The sequence below is a fragment of the Diceros bicornis genome, chromosome X (genome assembly GCF_020826845.1).
Source record: "Diceros bicornis minor isolate mBicDic1 chromosome X, mDicBic1.mat.cur, whole genome shotgun sequence".
Taxonomy (NCBI): Eukaryota; Metazoa; Chordata; class Mammalia; order Perissodactyla; family Rhinocerotidae; genus Diceros; species Diceros bicornis.
This window is the reverse complement of record NC_080781.1, coordinates 40,829,032-40,841,206: the sequence shown is the minus strand read 5'-3', so window position 1 is coordinate 40,841,206 and position 12,175 is coordinate 40,829,032. Positions and strand designations below refer to the sequence as shown.

Sequence of the window (12,175 nt, the reverse complement as noted above, 5' to 3'; positions counted from 1 at the left end):
CACAAAACCAATTCTCTCACCTACCTATTTCTAATTAAATTTAAATGAATAAGAAAAATGGTACCACAAGCTTCCTTCCTAGAAACATTATTTTTTAACCATCGAAGGAAGCATGAAAACGCCTGTCCTCAAGTCAAAGAAGAAATCTTCAAGGAGTATAAATACAGAGGTTACCAGCTGTTGGCCAGTTCTACTCACTCTCGTCTGAACTGTCACTGCTGCTGAGAGTTCTATGGCGTTTCATCCTGGAGCATCCTGGGAAAGAGAACAACACTGAATAAAACAATCAAACATACACACCCACTCCAGAGGGCAGTCAACACTGTCCTACAGATCCTAAGAAGCAGCAGCAGCAGGGAAATCCCACAAATCAAATGATTTTTGTCAAGAATATTCTCAAATGACCTAGAGTGATGGCAGAAGAGGACTACCAAATTCTCCAATACACAGTGTGTCAAAGATTGAGTGAGACCACATATTAGCCTTAGGAGGAAGCCCAAGCAGCAGAGAATGAACAGTATAGGATTGGCTGGAGCCTCACATATGGCCACATAACCACTGTCCACCCAAACAAAGGGGGGCAGCCATGGGGTCATCACCAGCCAAGGATCCCCAATAAGGGAGGAGCAGGAAAGGAAAAAGCAGTCACAAAGGCAGAGCTGTCAAGCCACAAGGTTAAAAGACATGACACATGGTTGGCTGAAGAAAGAACAAGTGAGGCATGTCCCACCTTTAAGAGCACAACCAAATTGCTTTTCTACCTGCCCCTTCTCCTCCTTTCTTACTTTCATCCTGCAAACAACTAGCCTAATCTAAAATTATATCTATATATACACCACAAGAAATGTTATAGAAAGCTCCTATATTGTGAAAAATACATAATGCTTTTGATTAAAACTTCTAATGGTTTAAGTGTCCTTCCTTGTGTGTGTGTGGCCAATGACAAATACAAAAAGAGGCACCACCTTTCTGGGAACACATCAGCACTACAGTGTAGGAAAAAAGGAAGACAGACACTTCAAGTCACAAAGGAAGTGCTGAAAATGTAAACTAGAAAAGACAGTAACTGACGTTCTTTTACGTACCACAGTCTACAAAATGCCACTTGGGGCAATCATGATCCCACAAAGAACAAAGGTCAGGGCTACCACCTTCAAACCGCTCACAATCTACCAAGGAGAAAGAAATCTGAGTACAAGGACACTGTGAGCAATTAGGAGTAAGAGAAACAAAACTGTATGTTAAAAAGCTAATAGAGTTCCATTTCTGGCATGACAGTGTGAAGAACTTTGCGGACCCACTCCCCAATGAAACTGAGAAAATTATTAAAAAAAGAAACAAAAAGCCACTCATTTAAAATCTCTGGAAATGGTCCAAATGTCATAGAGCAAATGAAGAAGCATTTATTAAAGGAAATCTACTATAACTCAGTGAATCACGAGTCTGTGGTATTTGGACCTAGACCTTCTCCCTCCACCCCTACTCCCAGCACAGATCTCACACCAGACTGGAGCAGCCAAGAACACAGAGCTCCCTCTCCCCCAGCTCCCAGTTGCAAGGCTTTCTTCCTGGGAGGAGCAGGACATCAACATTTCTCATCTTGCCCCCAGCTACCTTTTTCTGAGGCTAAGTTCCAGACAACTGTGGCTAACAGGTGGGGGCTCCTTTCTTCCAGGTGGCCCCTACTCATGGGATGGAGGCTATGCCTTGGGTGTGGTGACACCAAGAATACTGAGGCCCCAGTTGTTCTGGCCCTGGCTCGTGGAGTAGGGGCTCTACATCAAGAGAGGCAAACCTAGGAGACCTGAGGCTGCCACTCAGAGGGAAGCACACCAGAGCTGTGGCTCAGAGATTTTGCCTAGGGGGAGAAGCAGGCCATAGAATAGAGGGGTCCAAATCTCCCAGCAATGGAACTGACCTCATTTGCAACAGAGTGTGAAGAAGTTCAAGCGTAGGCTGGCTAGCATGCCGGAGAGAACCAGGGAAAGAGACAGCTGAGAGGAAGCATCCTGGGGTCAGCATAATCTCAAAATACTGATCTAGGGAACCATCCTGTCAAAGGAGCCCTAACTTGACTGGATCAGTTTGGGGAGCAATTTATGCTCCAGGGAATTATTAAAAACAACAGAGCAATCAGCCAGCAATTAGTGGAGTATAACAGCTGGGTGTGGTCAGGGAAAGAGACAGTCAAAAGGAGGCCCGCCACAACCAGTGTCATCCCAGAGTGACTGTGGACACACCAAAGGCTGCACCCCTAAGAAGCAACATCAAAACTTTACACTGCAGGGCAAAGGGTGGGGAGTAAACAGACTTCAAATAATCCAGTTAGTCACTAAAGAATCAACAAATAACAATAAAGAACCCTGGGAGGGGGGAGCTGGTGCCAGTACTCAGAGTTGCTACATTATATTATCTAAAATGTCCAGTTTCCAACAAAAAATTATGAGACATGCAAAGAAACAGGAAAGTATGACCTATACACTAGCAAAAAAGCAGGCAACAGAAACTGCCTGTGAGAGCAACCAGATGTCAGATTTAACTGGGAAAGACTTCAAATTAGCCATATAAACATGTTCAAAGAACCAAGGAAAACCATAATTAAAGTAAAGGAAGGTAAGAATATCACTAAAGAGAGAGAAAGTATATAAAAGAACCAAATAGTAATTCTGACATTGAAAAGTACAATAACTGAACTGAAAAATTCACTAAAGGGGCTCAACAGAAGATTTGAACTGGCATAAGAAAGAATTAGTGAACTTGAAACAGATCAATAGAGATTATGCAAGTCAAAGAACAGATTAAAAAAGATGAAGAAAAATGAACAAAACCTCAGAGAAATGTGGGACACCATTAAGTACACCAACATATATGTAACGGGAGTACCAGAAGGAAAAGAGAAAGAGAAAGGAGCAGAAAAAAATATCCAAAAAAATGATGGAAAACTTCCCAACTTTACTGAAAAACATTAATTTGCACATCCAGGAAACTCAACAAACTCCAAGTAGTTTATACCAGTACTACTTTCGTCTGCAAAGAGACCTACACATACATCATGGTAAAACTGCTGAAAGCCAGATGAGGTGAAAATCTGAAAGGAGCAAGGGAAAAAATGACTCCTCACTGCTAAGGGAACCCCAATAAGATTAACAGCTGACTTCTCATCAGAAACAATGGAAGGCAGAAGGCAGTGACATAAGCTATTCAAAGTGCTCTGTAGTGATGTTTGCACATATCAGTGAATATATTAAGAATCATGAAATTGTACACTTTAAATGGGCAAACTATACGTATGTAAATTATATCTTGATAAAGCCGTTATTTTAAAAACTGACAGGATTAGCACAAGTACCAAAATCATTAATCAACCTTCTATTTGTCTGTTAAAGTCAAATGAATATATATATATTTTTTTTAATTTTTTGTTTACTGCAGTAATATTGGTCTACAACATTGTATAAATTTCAGGTGTACATCACTACACTTCCACTTCTGCATAGATTACGTCATGTTCACCACCAAAATACTAATTACAACCCATCACCACACACATGAACTGAATTATCCCTTTCGCCCTCCTCCCTCCCCCCTTCCCCTCTGGTAACCACCAATCCAATCTCTGTCCCTATGTGTTTGTTTATTGTTGTTATTATCTACTACTTAATGAAGGAAATCATACGGTATTTGACGTTCTCCCTCTGACTTATTTCACTTTGCATTATACCCTCAATGTCCACCCATGTTGTCACAAATGGCTGGATTTCATCGTTTCTTATGGCTGAGTAGTATTCCATTGTGTATATATACCACATCTTCTTTATCCATTCGTCCCTTGATGGGCACTTAGGTTGCTTCCAAGTCTTGGCTGTTGTGAATAACGCTGCAACGAACACAGGGGCGATGTATCTTTATGCACTGGTGTTTTCAAGTTCTTTGGATAAATACCCAGCAGTGGAATAGCTGGATCATATGGTAGTTCTATCCTTGATTTTTTGAGGAATCTCCATACTGTTTTCCCTAGTGGCTGCACCAGTTTGCACTCCCACCAGCAGTGTATGAGAGTTCCCTTCTCTCCACATCCTCTCCAACACATGCTGTTTCCTGTCTTGTTAATTATAGCCATTCTGACGGGCGTGAGGTGATATCTCATTGTAGTTTTGATTTGCATTTCCCTGATAGTTAGTGATTTTGAACATCTTTTCATGTGTTTGTTGGTTATCTGTATATCTTCTTTGGAGAAATGTCTGTTCAGGTCTTTTGCCCATTTTTTAATTGGGTTGGTAGTTTTTTTGTTGTTGAGATGCATGAGTTCTTTATATATTTTGGAGGTTAAGCCCTTATCAGATGTATGGTTTGCAAACATCTTCCAATTGTTAGGTTGTCTTTTCGTTTTGTTGATGGTTTCCTTTGCTGTGCAGAAGCTTATTAGTTTGATGTAGTCCCATTTGTTTATTTTTTCTATTGTTTCTCTTGCCCGGTCAGACATGGTGCTTGAAAATACGTTACTAAGACCGATGTCGAAGAGCGTACTGCCTATGTTTTCTTCTAGAAGTTTCATGGTTTCAGGTTTTACATTCAAGTCTTTAATCCATGTGGAGTTAATTTTTGTGTATGGTGTAAGGTAAGGGTCTACTTTCATTTTTTTGCATGTGGCTATCCAGTTTTCCCAACACCATTTGTTGAAGAGACTTTCTTTTCTCCATTGTGTGTTCTTGGCTCCTTTGTCAAAGATTAGCTGTCCATAGATGTGTGGGTTTATTTGTGGGCTTTCGATTCTATTCCATTGATCTGTGTGTCTGTTTTTGTGCCAGTACCATGCTGTTTTGGTTACTATAGCTTTGTAGTATATTTTGAAATCAGGGAGTGTGATACCTCCAGCTTTGTTCTTTTTTCTCAGGATTCCTTTAGCTATTTGGGGTCTTCTGTTGTTCCATATAAATTTTAGGATTCTTTGTTCTATTTCTGTGAAAAATGTTGTTGGAACTTCGATAGGGATTGCACTGAATCTATAGATGGCTTTAGGAAGTATGGACATCTTAACTATGTTAATTCTTCCAGTCCAAGAGCACGGAATATCTTTCCATTTCTTTGTGTCTTCTTCAATTTCTTTCAGAAATGTTTTATAGTTTTCCGTGTACAGCTCTTTCACCTCTTTGGTTAAGTTTATTCCTAGGTATTTTATTCTTTTTGTTGCAATTGTAAATGGGATGGTATTCTTAATTTCTCTTTCTGCTACTTCGTTGTTAGTGTACAGAAATGCAACTGATTTTTGTATGTTGATTTTGTATCCTGCAACTTTACCATATTCGTTTATTACTTCTAAAAGTTTTCTGGTGGATTCCTTAGGATTTTCTATATACAAAATCATGTCATCTGCAAATAGTGACAGTTTCACTTCTTCCTTTCCAATTTGGATCTCTTTTATTTCTTGCTCTTGCCTGATTGCTCTGGCTAGGACTTCCAGTACTATGTTAAATAGGAGTGGTGACAGTGGGCATCCTTGTCTGGCTCCTGTTCTTAGAGGGATAGCTTTCAGTTTTTCACCATTGAGGATGATATTAGCTGTGGGTTTCTCATATATGGTCTTTATTATGTTGAGGTAGTTTTCCTTCTATACCCATTTTATTCAGAGTTTTTATCATAAATGGATGCTGTATCTTGTCAAATGCTTTCTCTGCATCTATTGAGATGATCATGTGACTTTTATTCTTCATTTTATTAATGTGGTGTATCACGTTGATTGATTTGCGAATGTTTAACCATCCCTGCATACCTGGAATAAATCCCACTTGATCATGGTGTATAATCTTTTTAACGTATTGTTTATGCGATTTGCTGGTATTTTGTTGAGGATTTTTGCATCGATGTTCATCAGTGATATTGGCCTGTAATTTTCTTTTTTTGTGCTGTCCTTGTCTGGTTTTGGTATCAGGGTAATGTCGGCTTCATAGAATGAGTTAGGGAGCCTCCCCCCCTCCTCAATTTTTTGGAAGAGTTTGAGAAGGACAGGTATTAAGTCTTCTTTGAATGTTTGGTAGAATTCACCAGGGAAGTCGTCTGGTCCTGGACTTTCATTTTTGGGGAGGTTTTTGATTACTGTTTCGATCTCCTTACTGGTGATTGGTCTATTCAAATTCTCTACTTCTTCTTGATCCGGTTTTGGAAGGTTGTATGATTCTAAGAATTTATCCATTTCTTCCAGATTGTTGAATTGGTTGGCATATAGCTTTTCATAGTATTCTCTTACAATCTTTTGTATTTCTGAGGTGTCTGTTGTAATTTCTCCTCTTTCATTTCTGATTTTACTTATTTGTGCCTTCTCTCTTTTTTTCTTGGTGAGTCTAGCTAAAGGTTTGTCAATTTTGTTGATCTTTTCAAAGAACCAGCTCTTGGTTTTATTAATTTTTTCTATTGTGTTTTTGGTCTCTAGTTCATTTATTTCTGTTCTGATTTTTATTATTTCCCTTCTTCTACTGATTTTTGGCTTTGTTTGTTCCTGTTTTTCCAGTTCCTTTAGGTGCATTGTTAGATTGTTTATTTGAGATTTTTCTTGTTTGTTGAGATAGGCCTGTATCACTATAAACTTCCCTCTTAGAACCACTTTTGCTGTATCCCATAAATTCTGGCATGTCGTATTTTCATTTTCATTTGTCTCCAGGTATTTTTTGATTTCTTCGTTGACCCAGTCGTTGTTCAGTAGGATTTTGTTTAATCTCCACGTATTTGTGGCTTTTCTGATTTTCTTCCTATAGTTGATTTCTAGTTTCATACCACTGTGGTCAGAAAAGATGCTTGGTATTATTTCAATCTTCTTAAATTTATGGAGACTTGTTTTGTGGCCTAATATGTGATCAATCCTGGAGAATGTTCCATGTGCATTTGAAAAGAACGTGTATTCTTCGGTTTTTGGATGGAATGCTCTGTATATATCTACTAGGTCCCTCTGTTCTAGTGTGTCATTTAAGGCCAATGTTTCCTTATTGATCTTCTGTTTGGATGATCTATCCGTTAGTGTAAGTGGAGTGTTAAAGTCCCCTACTATTACTGTGTTACTGTCTATTTCTGTTTTTATGTCTGTTAATAATTGCTTTATATATTTAGGTGCACCTACATTGGGTGCGTAGATATTTACAAGTGTTATATCCTCTTGTTGGATTGTTCCCTTGATCATTATGTAATGCCCTTCTTTGTCTCTTTTTACAGTTTTTGTTCTAAAGGCTATTTTGTCTGATATGAGTACTGCTACCCCAGCTTTCTTTTCATTGCCATTTGCGTGGAGTATCTTTTTCCATCCCTTCACTTTCAGTTTGTGAGTGTCTTTAGGTCTGAAGTGTGTCTCTTGTATGCAGCATATATATGGGTCTTGGTGTTTTATCTGATCAGAAACCCTATGCCTTTTGATTGGAGCATTTAGTCCATTGATGTTTAAAGTAGCTATTGATAAGTATGTACTTACTACCATTTTTTAACTTTTTTTTTTCTCAGTGTTTTAGTAGTCCTTCTCTGTTCCTTTCTTCTTCTATACAGAATTGATGGTCTCTTTAGTTTGACCTCTGTCTGAAAGTTCTACTCTTTAACTCCCCTCCTCCCTCCTTTTATGTTTTTGATATCATATCTAACCTCTTTTTTGTGCATTTGTATCCATTACGTTCTTATCATGGAAATAGATAATTTTTCCTATTTGTGGTCTTCTCTTTTCCCCTTAAATCAGTCTGAATATTTTTTTTTAAATTGAGACATAATTGAAATAACACTATATTAATTTCAGGAGTACAACATAATCATTCAATATTTGTATATATTGCAAAATGAAGAATATTTCTTTAAAAAGAATGTTATCCTCCCATCAAATAAACTTTTGGGGCTACATCTGGCTCCTTGGTGCGAAACTTAAGACATTCAAATACTCTTCTGGAATGCAAACAAAAACAACAATAACAAAACACTTCCCATCAAAAACGTGTAAAGACACAATGAATGTAGAAATTTAAACAAAAATAAAAGTAATATATTCTCTAATTATTCCCTATTGAATGCACAAATTTACCTAGAGCAGCACTCCATCTGTCTGATATCATCGGGACGTTCCATATATGTAAACTTTCCAGATAAATGGTGTGCCCAAACATTTAAAATCCTATTATCAAGGGATCTTTTCTAAAATATCCATTTATTAGTATCCTATTGTTGCAGGAACAAGTTACTACAAATTCAGCAGCTTAAAACACAAATTTATTATCTTATAGTTCAGTGCGTCACAAGTCTGATATAGGTATTACTGGGCTAAAATCAAGATGTCGGCAGAGCTGCACTCCTTTCTGGAGGCTCTAGGAGAGAATCCATTTCCTTGCCTTTTCCATCTTCTAGAGGCCACTCACATTCCTTGGATCCTGGCCATCTTCCTCAATCTTCAAAGCCAGCAACAGTGCATCTCTCTGACCCTGCTTCTGTCATCACATCTCATTCTCTGACCCTTCTTTTATGCCTCCCTCTTCCACTTTTAAGGACCCTTGTGATTACATCAGGCTCACCCAGATAATCCAGGATAATGTCTCTATTTTAAAGTTAGCTGGGCCCAGCCCAGTGGCGTAGCAGTTAAGTGCGCACACTCCACCGTGGCAGCCAGGAGTTCAGATCCCTGGCGTGCACCGACGCACCGCTTATCAAGCCATGCGGTGGTGCCGTCCCATATCAAGTGGAGGAAGATGCGCACAGATGTTAGCCCAGGGCCAGTCTTCCTCAGCAAAAAGATAAGGATTGGCATAGGATGTTAGCTCAGGGCTATCACACACACAAAAATAAATACATAAAGTCAGCTGATTAGCAACCCTGATTTTCCTTTGCCATGTAACCTAACATATTTATAGGTTCCAGGGATCAGGGCATAGACATCTTTGGGGGTCTGCTATTCTGCCCACCAAATCTAATATATTTTTGCATTATTAAAAGCAAATATACTCCCACACAAATATGTCCAAAAGATTTCTGACAAAGATAGAAAAATAATTCAATGGAGGAAAGATACCTTTTCAACAAATGGTACTGGAGCAATAGTAAAAAACAAACAAACAAAATCTCAACCTAAGTCTCATACCTTATACAACAGTTAACTCAAAACGGAACACGGACTTAAATTAAAACTATAGAACTTTTAGGGGCCAGCCCGGTGGCATAGTGGTTAAGTTCGCATGCTCCACTTTGGTGGCCCGGGATTTGTGGGTTTGGATGCCGGGCGCAGACGCACACATGGCTTATCAAGCCATGCTGTAGCAGGCATCCCACATATACAATAGAGGAAGATGGGCACAGATGTTAGCTCGGGGCCAATCTTCCTCAGCAAAAAGAGAAGAATTGGCAACAGATGTTAACTCAGGGCTAATCTTTCTCTCTCTCTCTCTCTCTCTCTCTCTCTCTCTCTCTCTCACACACACACACACACACACACACACACACACACAAAACTATAGAACTTTTAGAAAAACATAGGAGAAAATCTTCAGGATCTAGAGCTAACAAGCAAAGAGTTCTTAGACTTGACGCCAAAAGCATGACCCGTCAGAGAAAAATTCACCTTCATCAAAATGAAAAACTTGTTCTCAGAAAGATTCTGCTAAGAAGATACAAAAACAAGCTACAGAACTGGACAAAATATTTACAAACCACATATCTGACAATGGACTTGTATCCAGAATATGTAAAGAACTCTCAAAACTCAACAGTAAGGAAACAAATGATTCAATTAAAAATGGGCAAAAGACTCAAACAGACATTTTATCAAAAAGCAATACAAATGGCAAATAAGCAGATGAGATGTTTGATATCATTAGCCATTACGGAAATGCAAACTAAAACCATAATGGCTGAAATAAAAGTGAAGATTCAAATGGTAGAGAAGATGTGAAGAAACTGTATCACTTATACATTGCTGGTGGGAATGTAAAATGGTACAGCTATTCTAGAAAACAATTTGCCTATTTAAAAATTAAACATGCAACTACCATAGGACCCAGCAATTGCACTCCTGGGCATTTATACCAGAGAAATGAAAATTTATGTATACACAAAAACCTGTACACAAATGTTTATAACAGCTTTATTCATAATAGCCCAAAAATGGAAACAACTCAGATGTCTTTCAATAGGTGAATGGTTAAACAATCTGTGGTACATCTATACCATGGAATACTACTCAGCAATAAAAAGGAACAAAGTATGGATACATGCTACAACATGTAAAACAAATATAAAACGTAAAAAAAAAAACTTAGCAAAAACATTATGCTCAGTGAAAGAAGTCATAAACACAAGATCACTTATTGTATGATTCCATTTATATGAAATATCCAGAGTAGGCATATCTATAGAGACAGGAAGTAGATTAGTGGTTGCCTAGGGCTGGGAGTGGAAATGCAGACTGACTGCAGATGGGCACAAACCTTCTTTTTGGGGTGACAGAAATGTTCTAAAATTGGAGAGCAGTGATGGATGCAAAACCCTGTAAATATACTAAGACCCACTGAATCATATATTTAAAATAGATGAATTTTATAGTATGTAAATTATACCTCAATAAAGCTTAAAAAACATAAAAAATATTGTAACATTTTACCAATGAGAAATTTTTAGGCAGAGTCAAGAGGAGTAGTAACAGAAAAATTCTGTGTCTATTGAACATAACCTCCATATGGATAACTCATACTGGGATTGAAAGCAGTAAATACCATAGAAGAAATACTTTTATTCTTTAAAAACTCTCAGTGAAGAATTCCAACTGAGCATGGATGCTCTCTCCTCACTTTCCTGCGAGTTTCAGGAGATCTAAGACTTCTTGTAAGATAAGATACTCCTCTCATCTTATGTACTTTGGCCAAAACAATGTCTCCATTTTCTATAATATTCTGTTCTTTAAGTGAGTTACCAAACTGTTCATGACTGAGGAATGTGCAGATTTTTAAGCATCTGCAAAATTAGATGTTCTTTTTAAACTATTACAGTAACAATCATATTTTATTATAGATAGAAACAAAAAATCTTGTATATCAGTAAAGAGCCTAGGCACCAGTAATACCAGTCCTGGAAAATAAAAAACTTGGTTGCTAATGATTTTTAGAAAAGAAAACAAAGCAAGCAAATGTTTGAGTCTGGGTAGTTATAGTCCATTGACCTTAGACAGGTCTGTTTCTGTGACAGGAAAATGACAAAGAACAGTAAATATCAGCAGAATGATTCCATGACGGTAAATCTTTAGATCCATCTTTATTTATTATTTCTAATCACAACAGTCCTACAAATATCATCATTACCAGCCATTTTACAGATGAGGAAATTGGGGCTCAGAAGGCTAAGCGACATGTCTGGAGCCACATGGCCACCAGAGGGCAGAGGTGGCAGGTATATAGGGAATGGACACTCCAAGTTGACCCCGAGATGTGAGGCAGGCTGGGGGGACGACAGCAGGAATGCTACCCCTTCTAAGCCCAGCCTCTTCAGCACGGCCTTTGAGGCCCACAATATTCTGGCTCCAATCTGTCAGGCCTCATTAGCTGCTGTTCTCCTGCCTTCCGCACATGCTATGCCCCATGTGATTCCATGAACACATCATCTTGTTTCATACTTACTGGCCTCTGCATGGGGCTCTTCCTTCTGTTTACAGTTCCCTCTCTGTTTACCCTGACTAGCCCATTTTCCCCCAACTTGGTCCTACCCATTTGTTGGATCTTCTCAGTGAAGCTACCCTCTCCCACAATTAGTCATTTCTTTGCTTTCTATCCAAGTCTCTGTACATGCTTCTGTCCATGTAAAAAGCACCTTACTAGCACTGTAAATATTTTTTACATGGTCAACTCTGCCACTAGACCACAACCATCTTCAAAGCAAGAACTATGTCACATTCGTCTCTTACTCCCAGGTCTTACTACACAAAGTAAACATACAAAAGAGTAATATATGCTGTGGTGCCCCACCCAGATCCCCTTTACCTACCTAGGATACCCACCTCTCAGCCACTGCCTGTTGGCCCCTAATGGCTCACAGCTATCTGCCTCCCCAAGAACTGGAGTCTCGCCAGGGAGATTATACTCTCCCTATCTCCCTCCCAGGGGCAGCCTGCAGTTAATAATTGTTCTGCATGCCCCCTAACCAAAAGAGACTAAAGCTAGACTTTCCTAAGACCGTACCC

General features: G+C 38.8%; 1 protein-coding gene across 3 annotated transcripts in view; it reads right to left on the bottom strand.

Moving 5' to 3' along the window:
* The window catches only part of JADE3 (jade family PHD finger 3), a 127,102-nt gene that overhangs the window by 68,949 nt on the left and 45,978 nt on the right, over positions 1 to 12,175 (bottom strand). For all 3 annotated transcript variants that reach the window (XM_058535722.1, XM_058535724.1, XM_058535723.1), the window contains exon 2: positions 199 to 255. In XM_058535722.1, the coding sequence (XP_058391705.1) occupies positions 199 to 244 (46 nt within the window). In that variant the 5' untranslated portion in view covers positions 245 to 255. The remainder of the gene's footprint in view (positions 1 to 198; positions 256 to 12,175) is intronic.